Source organism: Heloderma suspectum, chromosome 7 (genome assembly GCF_057233095.1).
Source record: "Heloderma suspectum isolate Gila_16-S chromosome 7, 16-S_ref, whole genome shotgun sequence".
In the NCBI taxonomy this organism is placed as follows: Eukaryota; Metazoa; Chordata; class Lepidosauria; order Squamata; family Helodermatidae; genus Heloderma; species Heloderma suspectum.
The window spans coordinates 111144033-111170014 of NC_139464.1; the positions used below are offsets into that span (position 1 = coordinate 111144033).

Genomic DNA, 25982 nt, shown 5'->3' on the forward strand with positions numbered 1-25982 from the left:
CCATTTGCTGCGATTTACACGCATGAAGAAGCGGGCTAGTGGAAGCTGCGCTGATTGGTGGAAGGGAAAGTAGCCTGGGGCAGGAGTTGGGGGAGAGCAGGGGGCAAACATGTCTACCGGGAAGTAGCTCACTGCCATCAGTTCCACGTTGCTGCCTCTCTCACTTTCAGTATCGAGCTTGAGAGTGGAGATGTGCAGCTGCAAAGGAACACAGCTGAGGAATGCTGGATGCCCGTGGATCCGAAGCTGCGCCGTTGAGAAGGGGTGGCTGCCAGGGTGGATGTTTTTCATAAACATGTACTTTGAAGCACTTCCTTGAGCCTGCGTTTTTGCGGGGCGGGGCAGGGGAGCCTGTTGAATGGGCAGTTAATAGATTATGTGCTACTCGCTCGCTCCTCCTCCCCAGCTCTGCACTCTCTGCTCTCAGCACTGGCTCAATCTCTGGCCTGCCTGCGTGCCTGAGAAATGTGTGTGTGCATGTGGGGTCTACTCATAAGCAAGTCCTGCTTCGCTGAACATGTTCCCAAGGACAGTCAAGCAACGGTGCTGCGTCATCGCGCATCCAAGTTTCTGGCTTGGGAAGTCCGCATTAACTCCCCCCTCTACCACCCCAGTTGTTAATTTGCGGTGCTAATACTGCACAGCTCCTATGGAGCGAACAATGAAATTGGTGCCATGTAGATGCGGCCTTGGAAAGCCAATGGTTGTGACCCAAAGATCTGCCCAAGCGATTACATAGTCCAAAGGCAACAAGTGAAGGCTGTAGAATTTGAACACAAATCTGCTGTGAACAACAAGTTTGATAAAAGCCATTCTCCATTGCCTCGAGATCGTGTGGTAAAAAGAGCTAAGCACATGGTGGGCAAGGTCTTAAAGTATGATGCTACGAGAGCTAACTGCGAGCACTTTGCCACATTGATTAGACACAACATTGCTATATCAGAGCAGGTAAGTCTACAGAAGCTCTTATGTCTATTTTTCACTTTGGCCTTGTTCAGACTTAAGGCGAAACCATAGTTTAGCATTATGACAACGAGCTGTAAGTGGGCTTACACGCTCCATCTCCTCTATGGCAGCCATGAGGAGAGGTTCTGAGGCTTTCACTTCCATTTGAGATTAAGGGCACAATCCTTTGAGGATAGTCAGCCGCCTCTGAACTTGGAGGTGGCTGACTATCCAATGCAGGGCAGGTGCAGCGCAGAAGGGACCTTCTCCTCCACGCTCCAGCTGCCCTGCATTTGCACCTAGATGGCCAATTTCGGCTGTCTACTGGGGCACATCGGAGTGGGGTGGAGGCCGGATGGTGCATAGGAAGCGTCATAACAGTGCTTCTGTGGTCCCCTCCCATCCCCACCCCCAGGAACACCCCGTTTTTGGCCGCTCTGCATTTCTCTTACGAGCGCAGAGCTGGGAACAAACTGCACCTCCTACGAGGCGGTGGGGGAAGGGGAGTCGGGTTTCTAGGAACCGAGCCTGGAATGCTGGCTCTGAGCTCGGTTCCCAGAAACCAAAAAATCCTATGGCTGTCTAGACACTATCTAGCGGCCATAGGATTGTGCCCTAAATGTGTGGTTAATTTTAGCTGTGGTTAAAACAAGTCAGCTTCAACCCACAGTTGATGGAGCTGGCTTGTTTCGACTAACCATAGTTAAGACTAACCATAGTTAAGATTTGTCCAGGCTTGGACAACACAGTGCTCTGCAGTTATTGCGGATGACACGCAGCTCTACCTCTCATTCAAATCTTCACCAAGGTTGGCCGTAGAATCCCTGTCCAAATGTCTGGAGACGGTGAGTGTCTGGATGGGGAGGAATAAGCTGAAGCTGAACCCTGACAAGACCGAGGTACTTTTGGTGGGAGACAAGAGGAGGCTGGGGGATGTTGACCTGGTGTTGAATGGGGTACGGCTACCCTTGAAAGACCAGGTCCGCAGCCTGGGGGTCATTTTGGACTCCCAGCTGTCCATGGAGGCTCAGGAGTCAGCTATGAGCTGGACAGCGCTGTATCAACTCCATCTGATACGGCGGCTGCGCCCCTTCCTTCCCAACCATCTGCTCCCATCAGTAGTACATGCCCTGGTCTCCTCTCGTTTAGACTACTGTAATGCGCTCTACGTCGGGTTACCCTTGAAGACAGTTCGGAAACTGCAGCTGGTACAGAACGCGGCGGCTCGCCTGATTAAAGGCAGCCGCCGGCGAGATCACATCACTCCAGTGCTGAAGGAGTTGCACTGGTTACCAGTTGTTTTCCAGGCCAAATTCAAGGTGTTGGTTTTGACCTTTAAAACCCTATATGGTTCCGGCCCAGCCTATCTTAAGGAGCGCTTCCAGCAGCACCAGACAGGCCGCTTAACAAGATCAGCCTCGGATGGCCTTCTCTCTGTCCCATCAGCCAGGACAGCTAGACTGGTGGGGACGAGGGAGAGGGCCTTTTCTGTGGTGGCCCCCACTCTGTGGAACTCCCTCCCTAGGGAACTCTGTCATGCCCCCTCTTTAATGAGCTTCCGTCGTGCATTAAAAACGTGGTTGTTCAGGCAGGCATTTGGGGTGGGTTAGGGTATTTTAGGAAATGTTTTTATTGTAGAATTTTATTGTATTAAACTGTTTTATTGCATGTTGTACATTGCCCAGAGTGGCTGGGTGACCAGCCAGATGGGCGATTAATAAATTTAATAATAATAATAATTCTAAAACAGAAACAGAAGCTTCTGCTCTCGCCTTGCAGCTGTGCTGGAGGAGGACAGGGGTGGGGAGAGCTCACAGCTTCCTGAGGCTCATTCTCATAATGCTAAGCTGTGGTGAGCATTACCTCTACAAGTGATGGGGGTTATTTAGTAATGTTGCCTCCTGCTAGAATGATGCCGCTTGCTAGCAGAGAAAAACCAAAAGGCAAAACAGAATGTATGTTTTCATGCACACAGACAATAACGGAGACCACATCCTCCTTCAGTGAAGAAAAGAAAAACAGTTTTACTTACAGATATTCTTGCATATGCAATGCAGGTACAGCATAGAATTTCAAAAGAGTTTGTTCAGACCATTTTGTGTTCTCTTACATTGGCAGAAGCAAATACATGTGCTCCCAGCAATGGAGGAGATCAGAGAGAGAGAGAAAGAGAAAGAAAGGAAGAGGAGGAGCAAAGGGAAGAAATCACAGGAAACCACATTGTAGACTATAGAGATCCTAAGCCTAGCTATGCCCCAAATTCCCGTGAATTAACTAACTGCAACACTGCCCCCTTCCAGTAACTTGCAGACGAGGTTGCAGTATTCCCGACAGCATGCAGCCTTTGAATTTGCACTGTTGAGAGAATGGACCGCTAGGATATATTCCAGCAATTTGAAACCTACCCCCTAATCACAGGTGGCTCTTACTCAGAGCACTAGTAATAGATGAACAGCTTGATTAGCAGGCTTCAAAAGCAAAATGTTCTCCAGCAGCAGATAAATGGCAGGTCATAACTGACCTAGCACTAAGACTGGGGGTTATGTTCCATAGAAGTGTCTGAGAAGATCTTATGTCTATTTTTCACTAAGGAAGGAAATGGATTACTTAGAAGTCTTGAAAGGTACCCCCTGAGCCTATGCATGCAGTTGCTTGTTGACAAATTGCTGTATGTTTTTGCAGTTGGAGAGGGCTTAATGAGCAAACTGTCTGCATGCTCTCAAGTAATAAAGAGGTTAACTAGGACATCTGTATTCATAAAGTACCCACACCTTTAACAAACTGCTAACAACAATACAGCAGGAGAAAACAATCCTTGACTGTATTATAGCATAGGTGGAAAATGTATGGCCATGGGTGTCTGTCTTCTCTTCTGTCCAATTATTCTTTGTGATGCTGGTTAGTTTCTAGAGCAGCCATTCTCAACCTGGTGTGCTGGGCTACAACTCCCACCACTGCCAGCCAGCGGGACCAGTTGGAATCCAACACATCTGGAGGGCACCAAGTTGGGGAAGGATGAGAATCTGGCTTTTATCTTTATGAACTTTCTACCCCTTGATGGCTACAGATAAAACTGAAAATATGACAGCAGAAAATACAAAGTCCATGAAACAGTACCTGAGTAGATTGTAAGCCTGCAGGTGGGGCCAGGTCTCTTTTCTGTGGCACCTAGTATAGCAATAGATGTGGTATAATAGCTTATAAGGTTACAACCAAGTGACGTAATGTAGTTTAGAAGAGTGTGATCCAATCCACACTTACTTCAGAGTAAGTTCCATTGAACTCCATAGAGCTCATTTTTTAAGTAAATATGCATAGGGTTTGTCAGCATGGAAATCCTGGAATTACAGAAAAGCTTTGTTCAAACTGATGCAGGTATGGGTCGTTCAGTTCCTTGTGTGGGCATCAAGAAAGGCTGGGGGAGAAACAGTTCTCAGAAGTGCCTGAATTTCTTTAGGCCTGACACATTTCAGAAAACGGGCTTTTGGCAACCTGCAAAATTAAACTCCTTAGTTCTCTCATGACAGAATCAAAACTGTTAAAATTAAAATTAAAGGAGTTTAATTTTTCAGGTTGCGGAATGTCCCTAAAGGAAACTTCTTTTCCAAAATGCTTTGGGCCTAAATAAATTTACACACTTCTGAGAACTGTTCTGAGAACTCTCCTGGTCATTTGCTGCATTCAGTGCTTTTCCCGTGTGTGTGTGTGTGTGTGTGTGTGTGTGTGAATACTCACAGAGTTGTTGTAAAAATGACTGAGAATTTATGTGACGCACTTTAAAACACTCAAGGCATTATATAATGCTACGTATTGAGTAAAATTAAATATAAAATCATTGTTGTATAACTTCAATGATCTGCATCCATGTATCAATATTTTTCAATGATTGAAAATTCTGGGGAAATTTGTACATGCTGTCATTTTGGAGCAAGGACTGGGGAGGTCTGTGTAACTTGGCAGATGTTCTACCACAGCAGGCCAAAGCTGTCCCCCGAAAGAAGTTACAACCAAGCTTGCACAACTCATTGCCTGCTTTAACAAGAGATGTAATGCATCACTTAGTACTAATCCCACACTTTTTTTTTTCAAGGCAGAGAGAGTGATCTTTAAAGATGTGGATCCAGATTTTGTGAAGGAAGTCAAAAGATGTCTAGCTCAGACTGGTGAATAGGCAGATTGGTGAGTATATCTTAAGCTTCCAGAGACAGAAGCCCCTGCCTCTCTCAATACTGAACCAGAGAGTTCTCACTGAAGTAGTAAAACACTAGCAAATAAGAGTTTGCAAAATCTTACTCATTCAAAAGCATACTTTGCCTCTTGCCTTATAAGACAGAAGCAACTGGACAAACAGGAAGGATAGAACCTAGCTCTAGCATGGCAAGATTTTATTTTTTATTTAGACCATGTCTCTTTCTGTTTACTTGATTGGAGAGCATCTTATTTGTTAGGATTAATAGCCAGGCAGATGAGAAAGCAATGACTTCAGTAACAAATTGCATTTAGCATCACTGCGGCATTCAGTCAAAGACCAGTAGCTCTGCTAAAAGACAGCTCATGAGGAAATGGCCAGACAGGGTCCAACCTCAAGGAATATTCCAAAGGCACCAGGTGATTGTTCGGTAGATTCTTTGCACTCTCTGGAAATGTCAGGTTTGGGCCATCACAGTCAATACAGCACTAGGTCAAGGAACAGTCCATCCAGCTCAGTATAGTTCTTGCATTGTTATTTGAGGGTTAAACAACCCTTGCATAACCCTAAAACATACTGTGAGTTATGTGAGGGTTGTTTAGCCCTCAAATAACTACCACCGCCCAGGTTAGGACAACACAAGCCACGGCAACCCCCAGCCAGGGTTTTGCATATGCATAATGGCGGATAGCACATGCTGCAGCCCCTCAAGGGTTAATTAACCCACAATGCAGTGTCATGTTGTCTGAACCAGGTCAGGGCCATCAACTCATGCTCCTTTAGTATCAACCCAGTACTAGTGACTTTAGCCTCATTGCTCTGTTTACACAAAAAACATGAGGGCAACATCCTGCATATTGTTACTCCATGACAGGAATGGGTAAGTTGTGGTCCTCCAAAAGTTTTGTCCTGCAACTCCCTTCAGCCCTAGCCTGCATAGCCAATGGTGATGGATCATGGGAGTTGTAGGCCACAACATTGGGAGGGCCACAAGTTGCTCATCCCTGCTCTACAAATGTGTTGCTCTTGAAAGGAATTCATGAGCATAGTTTGGAGGGCAAAACTAGATGCAACGTGGGAGATCCCCGTCCTGATCTCCCAACACATTTCTCTGTGCTTACAGGCAGCGGCAGCAATGCATGAGCCTGACCTGGATTAGTGCTGGGGTACCTGATTAACATTTTGCCCCCTGCATCATTACTCTACCTGAAACTGCCACCTGTATTGTGCTGGTCTTTTCTGCTGTGCACTGCTAATATTGTGCATGTATGTGATTTACATTAGGGTATTAGCCAAAGAGAAAGGGGTAAACCCTTTCCTAAACCCTGGAAAGGGTTAGATGAGGAAAGGATCAAAATGGTAAAACAATGGAGGGAGCAATCCTATGGCTGCTAGGCAGCACAGAACAACCCCATCCATGCTCGCAAGAAGAGCATGGTAGGGCCGAAAAGGGGCATGGCTGGGGGCGTTCCAGGGCAGGGACAGTGGAACTGTCTGTATGACACATCCACTGTGTCGTACAGCAGCCTCCTTCCCTGCTCCTTCCTCCTGCTGCTAGACAGCTGCAATCTGCTGTCTAGCCAAAAAAGCAGGGCAGGGGAAACATGGAGGGCACAATCCCCTCCGTGCTTCTTCTGCCCTGCTTAGGATAGGCGGTCGCCTCAGAGTTCAGAGGTGGCCACCTATCTCGATAGGATTGCGCTCTTAATGTTTTTATTTGAATCAGTTAACAGATGAAATTAGTTGCTAGTAATGGAATTAATATCTGCTAAGGGAGATATGAAAGCAATATTTTCCAATTGCCAATTTCTTAAGTATCTGTCAAAACAAAACTACTGCAATGAGTAAAATCATACAGAAATGTTCATATACATTTGTAGATTCTAGAACATGCGTTTAACCTTGATTTCATTTATTCTTCCCTTTCCAGTATCAGAACAAACGGGAGGACCTTGATTCTGGAACTGCTTAGAACTAAAGGCAACAGCCAGATTTTCTTCAAGCAGCCCATTGAAATGCTCAAGAATTCTCAACGTTTCTTCCCCTGGAAATCAGTAGTATGAAATAGACTTGGAGATTGCACTTTTGTGGCACAACAAAATCTGAATTAGCGTGCATGTAAGGCATAGGCAAAGCACTTTTGGGGGGGGTGTCTTTTTTATATATATATATATATATATATATATATAAGCTATCTAGGGCTACATACATATATATATGTAGAAGGGGCTACATATATATATATATATATCTGGAGAAGGGGTTCTATGAAGGGGGTACCACCACTGCAAGGGGCCCACTGTTATGTCAGGCAGTGGGGCACCTGGAGGAGAGTCTCACTTGATTAATCTGAGCACTCAGGTGGGTTGATGTGAGAATAAGGGCCTCTTCAGTTAAGCAGCTCTTAAGCTATCTAGGGCTACATATATATATAGCTTAATATATATATACATATATATATTAAGCTATCTAGGGCTATATATATATATATATATATAGCCCTAGATAGCTTAAGAGCTGCTTAACTGAAGAGGCCCTTATTCTCACATCAACCCACCTGAGTGCTCAGATTAATCAAGTGAGACTCTCCTCCAGGTGCCCCACTGCCTGACATAACAGTGGGCCCCTTGCAGTGGTGGTACCCCCTTCATAGAACCCCTTCTCCAGAGAAGCCTGCTTGGTTATCTCTCTCTTCACTACCAAGCCTTTTAGGCTTTTAAGCTTTTCGTTTTAACTGGATTAAGGCACAATCCTATGTGTATTTAGACAGAAAAAAGTCATGGCTGCCTGGTGAATGCTGGGAATTGTAAGACTTTTTCCTGCCTAAACATGCATGGGATTGTGCCCTTAATCTTTAAAAAATTCTGTTATTTTGATTGCTTTGTGTTTTGATTTTGTAGTGTTTTTATGGTGGTTTTTGTTGGCATTCAGATATATGAAATAAAGATGAACGCTATAAAATAAATTTGAAACCAGAGTTGATTTCTCTTGCATACAACACTAGCAAAACGAGCAGGGAGAGAAAAAATAGACAGCAAATACAACTTTAATTCAAACACCCCAACATTAATACTTTGCTTCTCCTGAACATATTTGACATACTAAACTCCATTTTAAGAAGTGTTGGTTATTTTCTGTCAAAGCTAAGGCCATTGATAAGATTATGCTTTATTCACTCATATTGTCTGAGCTCAGATTTTGGATACTACCAAGACTGCGCTTCCAACAGTATTTCTTAAATCATTTGATTTAGCCAAAGTTGTATGCTATGTGGAACAGATAGGCAAGCCACCAGTGCTCCCATAATCTCTCCTCTTCTGCATTCCAAAGCAAATCATCCTATCATGCCCGTAACTGTGTACAGTGATGAGAAGAGAGTATGTATCCACTCTTGAGTACAGATGTCTACACATTTTCATTGGTCCAATTGCTTCTGGGATGCTTTTGCTTTGCTCTTCCTCTTGCAAACAGCATCCAGGGATCTTCCACAAGAAATAAAATCTAAGTTCTCTATACCCAGTGAAAACTTCCAGTTAAAAGAACTACGTGATTTTGCTTAATCAGTACAAAACCCAGTCCTGGCAGCATGTTAAGAGGCCAGGGTCAGTGACACATCACATGACCCTTTCCTGCACAGAAAGCATTCCCATGCATGTGTACATTGCTATGTAGGTTGGTCACACATGCATGCCTTGCCTCAAGTATTATTAGTTATGACTATGCAAGGCTGTCTAATAAATGGCATCAGATATTCTGACTTCCTGACAAAGTAACAATCAAAGCACAGGGTTCGGACATAACATATTGAAGTTACAGCAACTCTCCACTTGCGACTGCTTCTCATAACTATCACAGTATTGTACAAAAGGATGATGATTGTGTCAACAGGCACGACCTTTCCCAAAAGCACAGCACCATATGTTTCTCTGTAGGATTAAGGCTCAACAGTGATGTATAACTTGGGTGTTTTATCCACCCCCCAAAGCCCATTCTGTAAAAGTTCAAATTTCATGGTCAAGTCCTGACACTTGCTGTGGTTAATCTGGAACAGGTTGACTATGAGTGCCACTTCTTGTCTTCAGTTGCGATTGAGCAATGTCAGCTAAAGCACTCTGTATCTTTTCCAAAAGCATATCCCCACGATACACCACCTCTTCTAGACGTGCAGCTGCCTCATGGTTTTCTTCCTCTAAGCGATACAGACTAGCAGCCTACAGAAATTTTTAAAATGAGCAGTACATTTGTTAAGTATTCTAAAATGGAAGTGGATATATGCTTTAGAGAAAAAAGTCACAACCGAGTCCCTCTTCATTTTAGCCTGTGAATATTTGATGTCTTACAACACTTTGCAATACTGCATGTTATTACATGTTTGAGTAGTATACTAAGGAGTTTTAAGTACTTCCATATTAAGTAGTTTCATTTATTGCAGATTATACTCTTGCAAAATGTATTAGCACTCCCAAGATCCCCACCCCGCCAAACACCCATAACTTGACTAGATTTGAGATAGGTGGATTAGGGGTTTTTAATGACACAGCAGCAACTAGGTCAGTCTTCAATATTCCATTGTCAGGCAAGATGCTCAAACATGCAGTGTCCTCTAGACTCCCAAGTTTTCTTGGATGACTGAAATGGATCTGGATAATTTGAATCTGGCTTTAGGTGTGCTTATGGAACAGAAACAGCCTTGGTCACTGTGGTGGATGGTCTACACTAGAACGAAATAGTAGTAATATGTTCTGTTGATTCAGCTGGCCCACTCAGAGGTTTTTGATACCATCAACCATGGAATCCTTGTGGACCATGTGGCTGGGATGGGGCCTGGGAACACTGTTGTACAGTGTCTGCAGTCCTTCCTACAAGAGCAGTTCCGCAAGGTAGTTCAGGGGGATGCCTATTTGACTTCTTGGTTCTTTTGTCTACAGTGGGTATAAAACCTACTGGGTTTTATATGGACAGCCATGCTGTTTAACATCTACATGAAACTGCTAAGAGGTTGCCCAGGAATTTGTAGTGTGGTGTCACCAATATGCAGATGACACCCAATTCTCTTCTTTCCATCTTTATTCAGAAACCCTGGTCAGCAGAACCACTCATGTGGGTGTAAACTGTCAGCCTGTGAAGGATGGAACAGCACTCCACTTGAAAAAAACAGGTTCACAGCCTGGGGGTGCTCCTGCATCCGGCCTTGAGGCTGGATGCTCAGGTGACAGAATTTTCCCAACTTAATTTAGTGCGCCAGCTACACCCATTTCTGGAAAATGCTGAACAGGTAACATATGCTTTACTTACTTCACACCTGGACTACTATAATGTGCTCTACATCGAACTGACTTTGAAGAATGTCCAGAAACTTCACCTGGTCCAGACTGTGACAGTCAAGATTGCTGACCGGAGCTGGATACTGGGAACATGCAGCTCCCTAGTTGACATAGTTTCACTGGCTTCAAATGTGTTTCTGGTCTCAATTCAAGGTGGCAATTTTGACCTTTAAAGCCCTATATGGTTTAGGACCAGGATATTAAAAGGAGAACCTAGACTAGAGCATACAGGACTAGAACATACTACAGTGGACTTTTCTCTGCCAGTCATTATTTGATATTCTTAGCATCCATTTACTCAATTTCAACAATCTGCCATAGCTAGTCAGGCAATATTGTTCTGGATGGCACTGAAATTGATCAGGCTGCCTGCTGATTGCAGTGCTTTGTTTTAAAAGTCCAGTTTATTGCTAAAGCCAAACAAACATTTTTATGAGTGCTCCAAAGGCATTTTGAAGTGCCTATATTGCCTCTCCCATTAAGGTAGAGCACAGTAGAACACAAAACATATTAATTTTTTAAATTGCATTCTTACCTGTAATGTGGCTGTTGATTCTTCACTGGGCAAGGAATCTATTAAAACATCAATATCCTTAGCAGTTCTTGCAATCAATGCAGCAAACAGCTGTGCATATTCTGTAAAAGCAATACAATTTCATTTGTACCATCTTTATCATTATTAATGAACAAAAAACTAGGCTGTTTATTTCAATAGTGTTTTAGAAGAAATGTATTTTCAAGATGCACAGGAATATTTAATATGGCTGGTATTGCCAGAAGATAGGTCAAATAAAGAAAGAAGTAGATGAACTATTGTAAAGATTTTACAACATATCATATGGAGAATGAAATCGGTAACTGGTTAAAGATCAGACAGGAAAGAGTAGAAATAAATGGCTAGTTCTCAGAATGGAAGTGGTCCCTCCGAAGATCTGTATTGGGACCAGTAACTTTAAACGTATTACTACATTATTTGGAGTTAAGGTGAGGTGCCCAAGTTTGCTAATGATACCAAATTTATTTAGTTAAAACAAAAAGGGACAGCAAAGAGATCCAAAAGGATCTCTCCAAACTGGGGAAATGGGCATTAAAATGGCAAATGGGGTTGAATGTAAGGAAGCGTAAAGGGATGAACGTTGGAGCAAAAATTCTAACTTCACGTATATAGTGATGGTGTCTGAGCTGACTGACCAGGAAAAGAATCTCGAGGAGCAATCCTATGCAGATCGACGGTTGCCTCCGACCCCAGGGGGCACTGCCTATCCACTGCAGGGCGGGAGGAGTGGTGAGGAGCGGATCTCCTCAGTGCTCCCACTGCCCTACTTTCGTGGCTAGACAGCCGATTTCGGCTGTCTAGCTGCGGCACCTCAAAGCGCGGGGAGAGGTGGCTGGATGACACATCGGAAGTGTTGTACCAGCTCTTCCGACCGCCCCACCCCCAGAACTGCCCCATTTTCCCCACTCTGCGCTGCTCTTCCAAGTGTAGAGTCAATCCGCACTGCCTACGAGGCAGCATGGGAGAGGGTGGAGGTTGATTCTCGGGGAACCAACCAATCCTATGGCTGTCTAGCCACTGACTAGAGGCCATAGGATTGCACCTTGATGTTGTAGTGTATAGCTTTATGATAGCACTGTCCCAGTGTGCAGGTGCAGTGAAAATATGCAAATTCCTTGTTGGGAACTATTAGGAAAGGGAAAAAAAGCTTTTTTTTAAAATAATAATGTTTGTTGTTGTTTATTCGGTCTGTCGCTTCCGACTCTTCGTGACTTCATGGACCAGCCCACGCCAGAGCTTCCTGTATAAAGGCAAATAATGCCTTTATACAAATCTAGAATGTGACCACACTTGGAATGCTATGTATGGTTCTGATCACCACAGGGCAAAAAGGATATTGTAGAGCCATAAAAAGTGCAGTATAAGGCAATCAAAATGATCAAGGGGCTGGAACAATCGATCTATGGAGACATGTTGTAACATTTGGGGCTTCTTAGTTTAGAAAAATGGTAAGGGGGACATGATAGATGTGTATAAATGTATGCATAGTATGGAGAATATGGATAAGGGGAAGCTTTTTTCCCATTCTCATAATACTAGAACTTGGGGTCATCCAATGAAGAATAAAGCCAAGTGTTGGGAGATGCAAGACAGATAAAAGGAGGAAGTACTTCTTCACACAGGTCATAGTTAAATTATGGAATTCACTACCACAAGCTGATGTAGTGATGACCACTAAACCTGGGCAGCTTTAAAAAGGGATTAGATAGATTAATGGAGGATAAGGTTATCATTGACTAGCAGTCATGATGGCTATATATTACCTTATCAGAGGCACAATGGAGAACATGAGCAGAAGGGCGCTACTGTGCTCATGTCCTGCTTGTGGACTTTCTGATAAGCATTTGGTTGGCTACTGCGGGAACAGAATGCTGGACTAGACAGGCCAGGGAAATTAGGAAATTATTATTTTGCAAGACAGATTACATAAGCTGTCTTAGGTAAGTCCAAATTCCTTTTCCCACCATCCATGTACAAAGTCAGCCACCATTAAAGTTATGATGTCCCAAGAGCTGAAGCAAGTGTAAGCTACTGCGTAACAAAAAAACCCTTTCTGACCATCAGCAGAACATCTGTGTGGAGTGCCCCTTCTGCAGTACCAAAGCCATGACAGCTTTTTAACATATATAAAGCTAAGACAGCTTTCCCCAAACAGGTGCCCTCCAGATGTGTTGGACTAAAACTCCCATCAACCCAAGCCACCACTGGCCTGCTGTCCAGGGATGATAGGAGCTGCAGTCCAAAACATTTGGAAGGTGGCAGGTTGGGGAAAGCTGAGCTAAGACATCAGATAAGACATCTGGGATATCAGACAATAAGACATCTAGGAGCTAAGACGTCTAGGATATTAGAAAAAAAAAAAACATAGAAAGGTGCTTATCACAATGCCCTAAAACCCAGCAAAGCAGACAGTTTGGCTTTCTCTATAGAGCCTAGAATAGCAGCCTCCATTTGGGGCCATCCGTCCAGTCATGTCCCATCCTGCAGCCCCTCAGATACACAAAGCAGTCTGGCAGAAAGGGATTAGCCTCTTCCTTGCCAATTCTCATCTTCCTGAGGCACACTCTGGTGCTGATTGGTCGCCCTTGGTATCTCCTGCATATATGATTCCCTCCTTATAAAAGTCAGACTTATAGATGGTACTAACTTGATTAGTTTATTCATTGGAATTCACCTCAGAATGAGTTTAAGGCAAGTATTAGCTCTTTTTTACAGACTGGATGTCCCACAAATCAGCTCTGAGAACTAGCTACTGACTAACATGGTTGAACAAGGAACTTATGCAATCCATGTTTACTAAACAATCACTAAGCTTAAAAGATAGTTCAGAAAAATGCATCTCAACATTTGAACAACCCCAATTAAGCCTATCAACAGCGGCTTCTAAGTTCACAATCCAGAGCTGGAACAATAACTTTCCTAAAAACCATAGAATCACACTTTTTAATAAACTGTGTCTCCAACTGAAAAGCAAATTTTGATTAAATAGGCAATAGGCCTTGTATACTGACACAAACTCCAGGTCCAGCATCCTGTAAGCTTTTCAGCAAGCAAAAATGGAAAACTTCTGGCTTTGGGTGAGGCTGAAGACAGCCAAGTCAGGAAACAATATAGGCATTTAGTATCAAATATAATATGAATATATAGGCAACCATCTATAAATACAGATTCACACTTTACATTATGACACTTACTCCACAACTGGTACTTTAGGACAGCAGTACTTACCCCTCTTCCCTTACCACTAAAATAATATTACAATGAAGAAAATGAGGTTTACTTGCCTTCTGTAGGATTAGCAGGTTGATCTTTGTTTATTGCAGTTTGTATATTGCTGAAGGATGCAGGTGGGGCACATTGTTGCAATACTCCAATAGCATTACAAAATTGATCTGCAAGCTATAGACAAATACAAACTGATTAGCTTACAAAATCATAGCATCACAACACATTTAAGCCCTGCCACAAGATAACAAAACTGTAGTTGTTCACCAAGAGGAAAACATATTTTAAGAACTTGGCAAAGACCTTTATTCTACCAGCTGTTCCATGTGTGCACACCTTTTATACCTAGCCAAAATTTTAATGAAATGCAACTTCAGATAAGGACAACAGACAACGCACCCAACATTCTGTTTGACTCTCAAGCTAGACAATACATACCATTGCTAGATGATACATGCCACTGCTTTCCTTAGCACACATTGCAAATATCTGTAGTACTGCGAAAGTATCAAACCATACGGTGTACCAAAGTACCAAAATGACTGTTATTCAAAATACAGGGAAAGAGGGAAAGAGGAGGGTTAGGCTAGATAAAGGACAACGAGAGGATAGAACTAGAGGAAGATAATAGCAAAGGTAACTCGAGCAATCCTCTGAATTACATGTAGGAAGAAGAGCCTGTAACATAAAGTCACAAACTGAAAATGGAAGGGAGAGAGAAATATTCCATTTTCACAAAAGATTTCATCGCCAACCCCATTTTTTAAACCAAATATTCCATTTTTTTTAACCAGAGAAATGCTCCACTTTTCCATGGCTAGGGATTACGGGGGTTGTAGCCCAACACATTTAGAGGGCACCAGGTTGGGGAAGGTTGAACCAGAACTACCACGTTCAAAGGAAGGGCACCATCAGTCCTTCCTCTGCACCATCACCACCAGTGCCACATCCTGGTCATGGGCTTCCACGAGCGTCTTCCTGGACACTCTTGGGAACAGGGTATGGGGCTGAACAGACCTTTAGGGTGCAACCCTATGCCAGTTCAGACGGGGAAAAGGGCCTACAACTCCCAGCATGCCCCAGGGGCATGCTGGGAGTTGTAGGCCCCTTTCCCCGTCTGAACTGGCATAGGGTTGCACCCTAGGCCTGACCCAGCAGGACAGTTCTAGAGTCACTTCCATCGCAGACCCTACACAGGTCCTCCTCTACCGGTTGCTCCAGACTGGGGTTCCTCTGGTGTCGCCGTTTCCAGGCCAGTCCGCTCCCCTCCTCTCCTTTCAGCTAACAGTCCACAGGAAAAGCCCAAAATACAGCCCCAAATCCCAGGCAGTGCCGGGCCGAGCGGAGAAGAGAGCTCTCAGCGCTTCCCGCAAGCCTCCGACTCACCGAATTCACCGCGTCCTGCAGCTGCGTGAGACGGTCCGCCATTACGCGCCCCTTCCCTTCCCAAAGGAACGCTCCGCCCCTAACACGTCATAGGGCGGCGCCCTCGGGAAGAGCAACCAGCCAATGGCATCGCTCGGTCTAGGCTAGGCCGGAGAAGAAGCGGAAGACGGGGTTCCCAGGCAACGCAGCGGGCGTTTTCTTTCTGGTCCGATGGGTACGCCGCCGGGACCATAGACTCGCCAGCGCAAATCTCGGTCTTTCCCTGTCTCTATGGTATGGCGGGGAGAAGGAGAGCAGCGTTGTCGTGCTCCCTCTGTCGGGAGAGAGGCGGCGTTGCCGCTCTCCCGTTGCTCAGGGTAGTAGAACTCCAGTGATAAATACAGGCGGAGTAGAATTTACTGCTCGGGAGTAAGGCCCATTGTAAGAGAAAACTCCCTGGAAAAGACCCTGATGCTGGGAAGGACTGAAGGCAAAAGGAGAAGGGGACGGCAGAGGATGAGATGGCTGGATAGCATCACCGATGCAATGAATATGGACTTGAGCACGCTCCGGGAGAGAGCGCAGGACAGGGAGGCCTGGCGTGCCGTGGTCCACGGGGTCACGAAGAGTTGGACACGACTGAACAACAACAAAGGCCCATTGTACCCAGGGGGATTTGCTTCTGACTGAAGTACTTTGGCCGCATCATGAGAAGACAGGACACCCTGGAGAAGATGCTGATGCTAGGGAAAGTGGAAGGCCAAAGGAAGAGGGGCCGACCAAGGGCAAGGTGGATGGATGATATTCTGGAGGTGACGGGCTCGACCTTGGGGGAGGTGGGGGTGGCGACGGACGACAGGAAGCTCTGGCGCGGGCTGGTCCATGAAGTCACGAAGAGTCGGAAGCGGCTGACCGAAGAAACAACAAAAAATGTGCGTGGGTAGGGCTGCGTAGCTGCAAAGCTCCGCGTGCGTTTTTGGCAAGAACTCCCATTGAAATCAGTGGGATTTTATCACGAAAGGCTGCGAAATGGATCGCGTCAGCCTCAGTAGGGTTCGCATCTCCCCTCCCCCAGCCGATATCCTGCACATAGCACGACAGGTGCAGCTTCCAGGGATGCAGTTCTGTGTATGAGGATGGGGAATGCTTCACCTGTTGAACTTTGGCTAGTCAGGCAACTGTTCAAAGCACAGAAAAATGCCGTGGCAGAAAAACCCAAGACTGTAATTCTTTGCACATTTTGTTTCTAGGGCCCCATCTACTCCGGGCTTTTACTCTGGGGTGAGTGCGAGGCAAGGTCCCTTCTGATAGATGACACAGTCGTGACTTCGCAACCATCTGTGGTTTTCGCCCTGAAAAAGCAGAGCTCCAAGGTGTCATTTTACTGAGATTTTGGGGGTTTGCTGTGGATTCCCCCCGCGGTTGTGGGCTGTCTGTTCCTTCCCTGACCTGACTTCACATCTTACAGCGGGCGTGTTGTAGGCATGCGTAGTGCCTGTGACACCCCTTTGCTCCCCCATCCCTTTGCAGCTGCGCAGTTACAGAGGAGCATTTTCATTTATTTAATCACATTTTTGCAGCTTTGTATCTTCACAACAGTTGTTTTTGGACTCAGTTCCCAAGGGCTGGGGAGGGTCTTGGGGGAGGAACAACATCTCTCCAGGCACCATTTTGGAGTGATGGCTCACACTTATGAGTGCGAACCATCATGAAAGTCTCAGGCTGGGGAACTGACAAACTGATGGTGTGGATATGGTGGAGCACAAAACACCCAATTTTTACCTAAAACAGGGTCAGAAAGACACAGCAGAGCCTCTCAAATAGAAAAGAGCCACTGAAGTGTCGCACTCATATACTCACAGGACTGCACAGCTGTGCATTTCAGTATAGTGGCAAAGAAAAGGGCACGGCGAGTCTCTTATGGAAGTGCGCAGTACATCACGAGTGTATTGCAGGGCATGCCGACTCAAAGCCGCATTGCTGCGCAGTTGCCTAGGAATCGCAGAACTCTGTGATATTTACTTCTGAGAAACAGGTATAGAACTGAGCTATGAAGCAAACCTCATTTAACCAATGGAATTTATTTCTGACTAAATAGATTTATGGGGGCCGCGGTGGCTTAGTGGTTAAGACGCTGAACTGCAGGCCAGAAGGTCGGCAGGACAGCAGTTCAAGACCCGAGTACCGCATGACGGAGTGAGCTCCCGTCTTCAGTCCCAGCTTCTGCCAACCTAGCAGTTCGAAAGCAAGAAACTGCAAGTAGATAAATAGGTACCGCCTCGCCGGGAAAGGTAATAGCGTTCCGTGCACCTGTGCGTTCAGTCATGCTGGCCACATGACCACGGAAGCGTCTTCGGACAGTGCTGGCTCTTCGGCTTAGAAATGGAGATGAGCACCACACCCTAGAGTTGGACATGACTGGTTGGGGACACCTTTACCTTTAAATAGATTTATATTGAAAAGGTACTGCCACCAACTCTAATGAATAACCACAAGCCACTTTGCAATATGCACACGCAAGGCCAATCTACATAGGGCTTTTACTCCGGTTCTACTGTGCCCCGATGATTCCTCTTGTCTAAACCAACCCTCTACCACACACACACACACACTTTAAAAATGTATACTAGCACCTCGGGAGAAGCGTTTATTATCTCATCTTGTCTAGCCTAGTCTAATCTAACTCTTCAATCCCAAACCGATACAACTGGAAATTGGCTCACAATAAATAGAAACAGGTTTTACTATTAAATTAGAATGTATGGGTGCATATACCCTGGATTACTTGATGCAGATTACTTATTCCCCAACCCCCATTAGGGTGCAATCCTATGCATGTTTAGACCAAAAAAAAAATCCTACAACTCCCAGCATCCACCAACAAGCATAATTGTCTGGGGGATGCTGGGAGCCGTAGGACTTTTTTCTGTCTAAACATGCATAGGATTGTGTCCCTAACCACCCTTGGAACAATCAAAATATTTAAAAGTTGGGCTTTATTTTCACTCGCTCAGGGCGCAATCCTGCGCGTGTTGCACGTTCCCCTTCCTTCGGTCGATGAGCTCGAGGCTGAAGTTGCACTCCTGGACCCGTTTATGCGGGCGCCAACCCCGCCGGGCTCAGCCGGGCTTGGTGGCTGGCTGGGGAAGGCTTGGAGCTGCAGGGCCCGTTCTCTGCCCACGCGTGGCACGGGATTGCGCGCTCGCTGTTTATGGAGGGGCGGGAATTCTCACCCACGCCGGCGAGTGCGGGTACGCGGGGGAGGCAGAGGCAGAGGGTCGCACGTCCCGCCGCGCTCCGGGGAAGAAGGAGGCTGTGCAAAGGGTTAACTCGCGGAAGTGCGCGCCTGCGGGGTCGCCTGCGGGTCCAGAAATGGAGGCGCTTCGCGGCAGCTGCGCCTCTGCAGAGGAGAGGCCGGCCGGGCGCGGCGCCGGAGCCCGCGCGGCGCGCCTTTGATCAGCAGCGAGGTTCTGCGCCCGCAGCCCGGGTTAGAGAGCCGCCCGCCTGCCCGCCCTGCCGGTGCGCGTTGGAGACCCGGGGCGTCCCCTCCCGGCCCTTTCCAGAGTCGGGGGGCGGGAGGATCTCGTCTGTCGGCGTAATGTGGCTCCCTGGAGGGTTGTTCCTGGTCTTGGGGCTCGTCTGCAGGAGCGGAGCCGCCGAGGACGCCGCGGCAGGTGAGGCCGCGAGCGCAGATCCCTCTCCGGTGTGCGGCTCGGGGGCCGCGGCTGCGCCCCGGGACTCGTTGATGGGAGAGTAAACGCCCTAGGGCTCATCCGGACTCGACACGGGTGGGACACGCATGATCGGGTTGAGCCGCGCGTCGCGCTGCTTCCGGAAAGAGCCTTTCGTGGCCGAAACCAGTGCAACGTTGTAGCTTCTGACGTTGGTTGTGAGTGCCAAAACTGTTTTTCTTTCAGAGGGGTTTTTAGGGCGGAAGCATCAGAGTTGTCGGCTCCCCGCTAGCAAATTCGGAGTAATTCCATAAAGCAGGAGGTGAAAGGCCGTGGATTAGTTTGAGCTCTTCTGCAACATTTTGTATGGAGTGGATGTTCAGGATTCACCAGCGTACTTTCCGTTTTGAGGGGGTTCTTAATTCGACCGAAGCAAAGGGGTTGTTCTTTTCAGTGGGTACAGGGAAGGTTCCTTGACTAGTCTATATTGAGGGCTGTTTCACACGTTAGGCCCCCTGGGTTTGCCAGTGCATGTTCCTTCAACAGCATGCTACAGCCAATCCCAAGGTGTCTGATGTATGTGCCTGTATAATAAATAATACTCTTTCTCATGCTTGCTTTGCTACCTCTGTTCGTTCCATTTTATTTGTACACTTAGGGGAAAAAAACCCAACTTAACTCCGTAATGGGTTGGTTCCCGACTTACCCATGTGTGGAGAAAACCCATTGAAATTGATAAGGTTGAATTCAGTTGTGATTAAACTGCCCCATCCATTTCAGGGGGTCCCCTCTAAGCATGTCTGGATCCCTGAGAGAAGCACTGAAAGGGTCCCTGAAAATTTTGTCACACACTGATAGTATGAGGGTGGGCAGTGGTTTTTGGCCTGGGATGGAGAAGAAAAACATTGGGTTGGATTCAGATTTAGTCATGCTTAGAATAGACCCATTGAAATCAATAGGGAAAGTAAGTCACGACTAACTTAAGTTCCATTGATTTCAATGAGTCATGACTAAATATGGCTCCAACGCCTATATTGTATTCGTGCACATGCGGTATTTAATATGATGCCCTTGTTTGCACGAAATTTTTCTGAACAGGAATATAGGTATGAATTGCAGTTACTTTCCCAAATCAGGTGTCTTCCAAAGGAAGCAAAGCAGTCATGGGAACTGTAGGCCTTAAAAGAATTTGTCATATGTCCTCATAGTTTTAGTCATGTGTTTTGGCAACAGTGAAGCGTTTTCGGTTTTCTCAGCTGATGAACAAGCATGCCCTTATTGCTGAATTGAATATATGCTGACTGCTGTGGATAATCCAAAAGGAGAACAACAAATGCTTCCTATGTCTATAATTTCATTAAATGCAAATACAGGTTTTTGCCAATCTGACTGGTTTATCTTGCTGCAATATGACATGTATTTTAATAATAGGCTACATAAGCACAATTTAATATTTGAAGCAGAGAGTACACAGGAGGTGAAAAGTGCTTCTATTTTAGTGCAGTCATATTTTGAAATACGTGGCCGTAAATTTAACCAGCCTCCCACTTGACTTCAGAAAGCTTATTACAACAGCATTCAGAGATTGTAATCAGAATCCTAAACCAAAGTTAAAGACAGACTCCAAAGTTAAGGTAGCATAAAATGGGCAACACTGCTGCTTGTGTGTGTCCTAGTTTAGGAAAGAGGAGAGAAACAAGTAATACTGGAGGTGAAAGACCCAGGGAGACAAAAACAGAAACCACTGGCTTGACTTAGCTACTACTGTTTTATACTGCTTAAACTCCGTTTTGGGAGTTGGCAAATTCTGTCTCATGCACATCTCCTTTGTCATCAAGACAACACAAGAGAAGTATAAAGTTAGGAATTCTGCCCTGGTCTAATGAGTGGCTTGTGTAACTCCACATTCTGTTTCTTGCCAAGGAGAATGGAGACTCACCTTAGACAAAGCTTCTCCCATTGGCTTTTCGCAACCCCTGGCCTTTGCTAGCCATTCACAGCGTGCACGGTTCTGACTGTGTGAGAGGAAGAGCAGGGCTGCGCTTGCTGGCCCTGCTCCCTGCATTTTGCCCCTGTGGCCTGGCCTCTGTGCCCTCCAAACTGGAGGGAGGAGGTCTGAAGTAGAGAGCCTGTTCTATGTGTTTAAGCTCCCTGATTAGACTGGGTTCTAAATTGCATGCAGAGCCTATGTGCATAGAGTAGACGCACATAGACTTGTTCAGACTTTCGGAACTAATGCAGGTGATAGATGGGGCAGCAGAGGGCTCAGGGCGAGCTAGTATGGCCTTGTTCTCCCTCTCACGTGATAGTAGTCACATGAATTTTAAAACCTGAAATGGGCTGCTTGCGATCTCTGGGACATTTAGGGCACAATCTTATGCATGTTTAGACAGAAAAAAATCCTACAACTCCCAGGATGGCCAGGTATGGTGGGAGTTGTAGGACTTTTTTTTCTGTCTAAATATGCATAGGATTGTACTCTAAGATATTTTCTTAGCCCCCATCACATGATTTGGGTAGTCATCCTTTCTCAAGTTAAATCTTTCTCCCCCTATTCAGGAGTAGAAGTAGAACTGTAGCTTCTTGGGAGATTCAGTTTCCTTCTGAACTTTGGTAACTTGTGCTTCATGACACTAACTAAAGGGTTACTTGGGTTTTGTTTCAGAAATTGTATTGTATGCAGATATCTGGAAAGCTAAATATTAACGCTCATCTGGGGCGATGGCTAATTACTGTTTTTTGTGTGTTGGATTCGATGGTCTTATAGACCCCTTCCAACCCTACCATTCTATGATTCCATGATAAGTCTTGCCCTACAATTCTCATAATCCTTCTCCATTGACCATGCTGTCCAGGTCTGATGGGAGTTGTAAGCCAAAACAACTGGAGGGCCACAACTTGCCCACCCCTGGCGTAAGTTCAGGAGGCTGGTAAAATTTCGGCTTGGCTCCAAGTCTCCCATTGGTCTTACCATGCATATTGAGGCAACACCTATTTATGCGTGTGTTAGTGGTCAGCCCCTGTTGTCGTAGCATTTGGTAGTCTGTGTTTATACTGCCTTTGAACATCAAGCATAGAGCCAAGGATACATACCAGCCTTCCCCAAAGTAGTGACATCCAGATGTCTTGGACTGCGACTCCATGATTCCCAGCCCTCATGGCCAATAGCATTCTGGGGGCACCAGGTTGGGGAAGATTGTTATATAGAAATCAGGTCTGGTGCCAGGTTTGGGGGGGCTCTGGGCACCCCCACCAGCTTACCAGATGAGATGGTGGAGGCAGTGGTGTTGATGCACCTGGCCCCACTTTATTCTTCCTTTAAAAGGTGGGCCAGTCCCAGGCTGCGGCCGGCCACTCTCTCTTTTCCCTCAAATGCCTCTGGGCTCTGCTCTGTTGAGATCGAGAGGAGGGAGGGCAGCTGCACCTGCTTGGCACTTCTCCAGTCAGCTCTGGGCTTTTAAAACTGAATAATAAGAATAATAATTATAATTACATGTGCTGGCATTGACAGCGGTGGTCCCTGTGGGCCTGTAGTTCCACTGTGTGCCGAGGCTGGGCCTGACGGTGATGTCATTTCATATCAGATAACTTGACCTAAATGCAGCCCTCTAACAGCTCACCTACCTGGTATGCAACATCTTGATCAGCAGTTTTACAAAGGATTGCCATGATCCCAAATCGCTTGATCAGAATTCTAGTAGGTGTGTTTTGCTCAGGAGAATATGAGTAGCTGAAAAAGATAGCAGGCAGATTGTAAGGTGCTTGTATGCCTTCAGGAAAAAAACGTCCTTGTAAAGGAGAATAACAAGAAACAAAATTGTGTTAGTAGCGAAGCTAGCATTTAATTCAGGAAGTCTTCTGGGTACAGAGTCAATTCAGGTCAAATCTTAATATTGTATCTTGTTGCTACATTAGCCGCAGAGAATATCTTGAGCACCATTCAAAGTCAGTTAACTACACCTGTGGTTCATTGAAATGAATGGCTTTAAGAGTAATTGTGTGCTTAACTCTCACTACTGACTGACTGAATCCCATTGAGTGCAGTGGAGTTTTGGCATACCTGACTTCTATATGGATTGTATAAAAAGTTACCTATTGTACACATGGAGTGTGCTCTCATCCCATGCAGAAGTACCCACTCTGCAGAGATGCTCCTATGGTTTGGGGTGGTTATGCAAGACAGAAGAACAAAATCCTTTATTTGGTACAAAGTCCTGTAGGTCAGGATTCTTCCATGTAGCAATGGGCCATTGCCAGTGGCAATCATACTTTCTTCCCCCACCTGTCCGAAATATTGGTAGATGCGCAATGCCTCCCATCTGTACTGCATTAGCAAAGCACCTTTTAGTTTTTATCATTGTATTTGTATGGACAAGGAGCTGGGTATTGTTCCCAATTGCATGTATTCACTGTGCTATAATTTCTGGGAATGTTTAGAATAGATATTTAACTTTTTTCCTAGACTTATTCAACAGAAAACAAGTTCTGTTTGCCAATGGAAAACATTACTTGTTCTGTGCCCACCTTTGCTCTAGAGTCTGCAAAGCAACAGCAAAAACGTTTTGACTTGTGCATTTTGGCCTGTAATCGAGATGCTTGCTACTGAGTGTCAACGTTGGATGACTGTCGTATGCCCCTTGGGTTGCTTTGGATGTACCCTTGGCAGCTTGTTGGATGAGCTGTTTTAGCTTTAGCTATTTTGACTGTTTTGTTATGGCTCATAGCCAAAACAAATAAACTGAACAGTATTTATATTGTGCTTTTGCGATCGGGAGTGCCCCTGAGCCTTGCACGTTACTCCCTCTCCCTGGGTTTATATACTCCTTCCCCCTTCCCTCCATGGTTTGAGACAACACTTAATTTCCCACTGCATCCCAATCTGGTTATTGTGAATGCTATCCGTAGTTGCCTTTGTGCTAGACCTGAAACCATGCTTTGAAGTGGGTTTCAGTGAATAGTTTGGAGGCAAGCTGTGTTAGATTAGATAGACATCAGAGCTGATCTCATATTTTTTTGTTGTACGTGTGACTAGGAAAATGAGATTTTTCTCACTTAACAGCAGGAATATATAAAACTGAGAACTGTAGCCAACCAATTGATCATCCTGGTTTGCGCATAAAGCCAACTCATGGTTTATTTAAGCCATGTTTTGTTGCCCTACTCAGGTTTTGTTTGGCAGATGATCAGACAAACTGTGGTTTGTTTTCTCAATCCCTGGATTGTTTGCTTCTCTCCTCCTTCACCCACTCTCTTCCTGTATCCCAAATGCCTTTGCAGCATTGGAACTTCTGCTGCATATATCCTCCACCATAGAAGGGAAAAACCTAGCACAACAGCAGCAGGTGGCAAAAGAGAGCCCATTTGAGAATGTTTTGTTGCTGTATCTGCTGTGGTCAGAATTGCCTAAATTGTATTTTTTTAAAGAACTTTACATTTATCTAAAAACTGAAATAGTTAACCATTCAAAAATCCATGTGCGTGTTTTGTTAATGTTGTTGCTCGTTTGTTCTTCTAGTTAGTTTTCTTCTTCAGCAATCTTATTAGTACAGTTTATAAGCCTGTTTGGTGATGATGATTCTGGCACATCATAACAAAAATATCATGATTAATTGAACAGTTGGAGCTGGTTCATCTCCTGAATAACGTCACAAGTTCATTCTGCTTTAGTACTAAAATGACTAAATTATCACCCCATTTTCGATAAAAATTCATCTGAAAACAATTCAGAGTAATCGCTTAGTCTGTATCTACCTTCTAATGAAACCTACATCTCTGAATATATATTAGGGTTATATTAAACAGTAATATACTTCTACTTAAAATGATGTTTAAATAGAATCTTCCTAACTAGTGATTTAAACTGTGATTTAAATCATTAAAATGGAGTCCTTCGGATAAGTGATTTAAATCAAGATTTAAATCAATTTGGTTTAAATCAAATCAGCCCTGTTCCCAACATGTGAATAGAGTCACATATCACAATATGGAAGATGGCTGTTCAGAGTCCTTTGTTTCTGGACTTATCTTCCTTTGTCTCCAGGATTTCCTGCTTCTTCTGGCTTCTAGGATGTTTCGGATGTTTCAAGGCTATTTCTTGAAGTTCCCTCTAGTCACATATAAACTAGGAATCTAAAATATGTTATGTGTAACTTGGTTTGCTCATAAAATTAATCATGTTTGGTATATTAAATATTAAAAGTATAGTTTATTCAGACAATAATTACAAATGTACTGAGTTAACTTTCTAAAGTTTTCAAATATAATGATAGTGTTATGAGCAAACCATGTTATACATAATAAAACTTTAGGAACATAAAGGCTGCTTTACGTTCCTAAAGCAGCCTTCTTCAACCTACAGATGTTTTGGGGCATTTCTACACCACCCTAAATTCTTCATTTAAAACAGGGCTTTCTGCTTCCTTTTTAAATGCAGGATCACCACTGACTCCCTTTACATGCACTTCCTCCTCCTCCCCCCCTTCCCCCCCCCCCCGCATCTGAGTCTTTCATTATCTTTCATTGATCTCACTCCTCTTCTTGCTGCTTTAACTCTTTTCATGGAGGAAACTGAAGTGGAATACAAGCGGGGTAATTTGATAGCTCATTATCTGCAATCTGTTTAAAAACGGAACAAAGGGCATTCAGTGCAGGAGGGTCACGGCAGGGTCACAGCATCATGTAAAGAGCCCGCAAACTTCCATGAAGGA

General features: G+C 45.0%; 3 protein-coding genes across 4 annotated transcripts in view; 2 read left to right on the forward strand and 1 right to left on the reverse strand.

Moving 5' to 3' along the window:
• The first annotated feature begins 681 nt into the window (after positions 1-681).
• On the forward strand, positions 682-5116 carry LOC146340185 (phospholipase A and acyltransferase 1-like). The gene is made up of 2 exons (XM_084811909.1): positions 682-948; positions 5036-5116. Exons 1-2 carry the CDS (start codon positions 682-684, stop codon positions 5114-5116), a joined length of 348 nt encoding a protein of 115 aa, XP_084668035.1.
• Positions 5117-8095: 2979 nt separating this feature from the next.
• MED21 (mediator complex subunit 21) lies at positions 8096-15692 on the reverse strand. Its single transcript, XM_084811114.1, has 4 exons — positions 15626-15692; positions 14299-14413; positions 10994-11094; positions 8096-9345 (listed from the first exon to the last, which is right to left on the reverse strand). The coding sequence occupies exons 1-4, from the start codon at positions 15665-15667 to the stop codon at positions 9172-9174; spliced, it is 432 nt and encodes a 143-aa protein (XP_084667240.1). The 5' UTR covers positions 15668-15692; the 3' UTR covers positions 8096-9171.
• Positions 15693-18956: 3264 nt separating this feature from the next.
• The window catches only part of TM7SF3 (transmembrane 7 superfamily member 3), a 32907-nt gene continuing 25881 nt past the window's right edge, over positions 18957-25982 (forward strand). For both annotated transcript variants that reach the window (XM_084811135.1, XM_084811136.1), the window contains exon 1: positions 18957-19278. In XM_084811135.1, coding sequence (XP_084667261.1) covers positions 19203-19278 — 76 coding nt within the window. In that variant the 5' untranslated portion in view covers positions 18957-19202. The remainder of the gene's footprint in view (positions 19279-25982) is intronic.

Excerpts from the sequence above, each read along its gene's own strand:
- LOC146340185 (XM_084811909.1), top strand. The coding sequence starts at position 682 with ATGCGGCCTTGGAAAGCCAATGGTTGTGACCCAAAGATCTGCCCAAGC. Across the intron at positions 949-5,035 it reads ACATTGCTATATCAGAGCAG|GCAGAGAGAGTGATCTTTAA; the intron begins GTAAGTCTACAG and ends TTTTTTTTCAAG.
- MED21 (XM_084811114.1), bottom strand. The coding sequence starts at position 15,667 with ATGGCGGACCGTCTCACGCAGCTGCAGGACGCGGTGAATTCG. Across the intron at positions 14,414-15,625 it reads TGCAGGACGCGGTGAATTCG|CTTGCAGATCAATTTTGTAA; the intron begins GTGAGTCGGAGG and ends ATTTGTCTATAG. Across the intron at positions 9,346-10,993 it reads AATCAACAGCCACATTACAG|GCTGCTAGTCTGTATCGCTT; the intron begins GTAAGAATGCAA and ends AAATTTCTGTAG.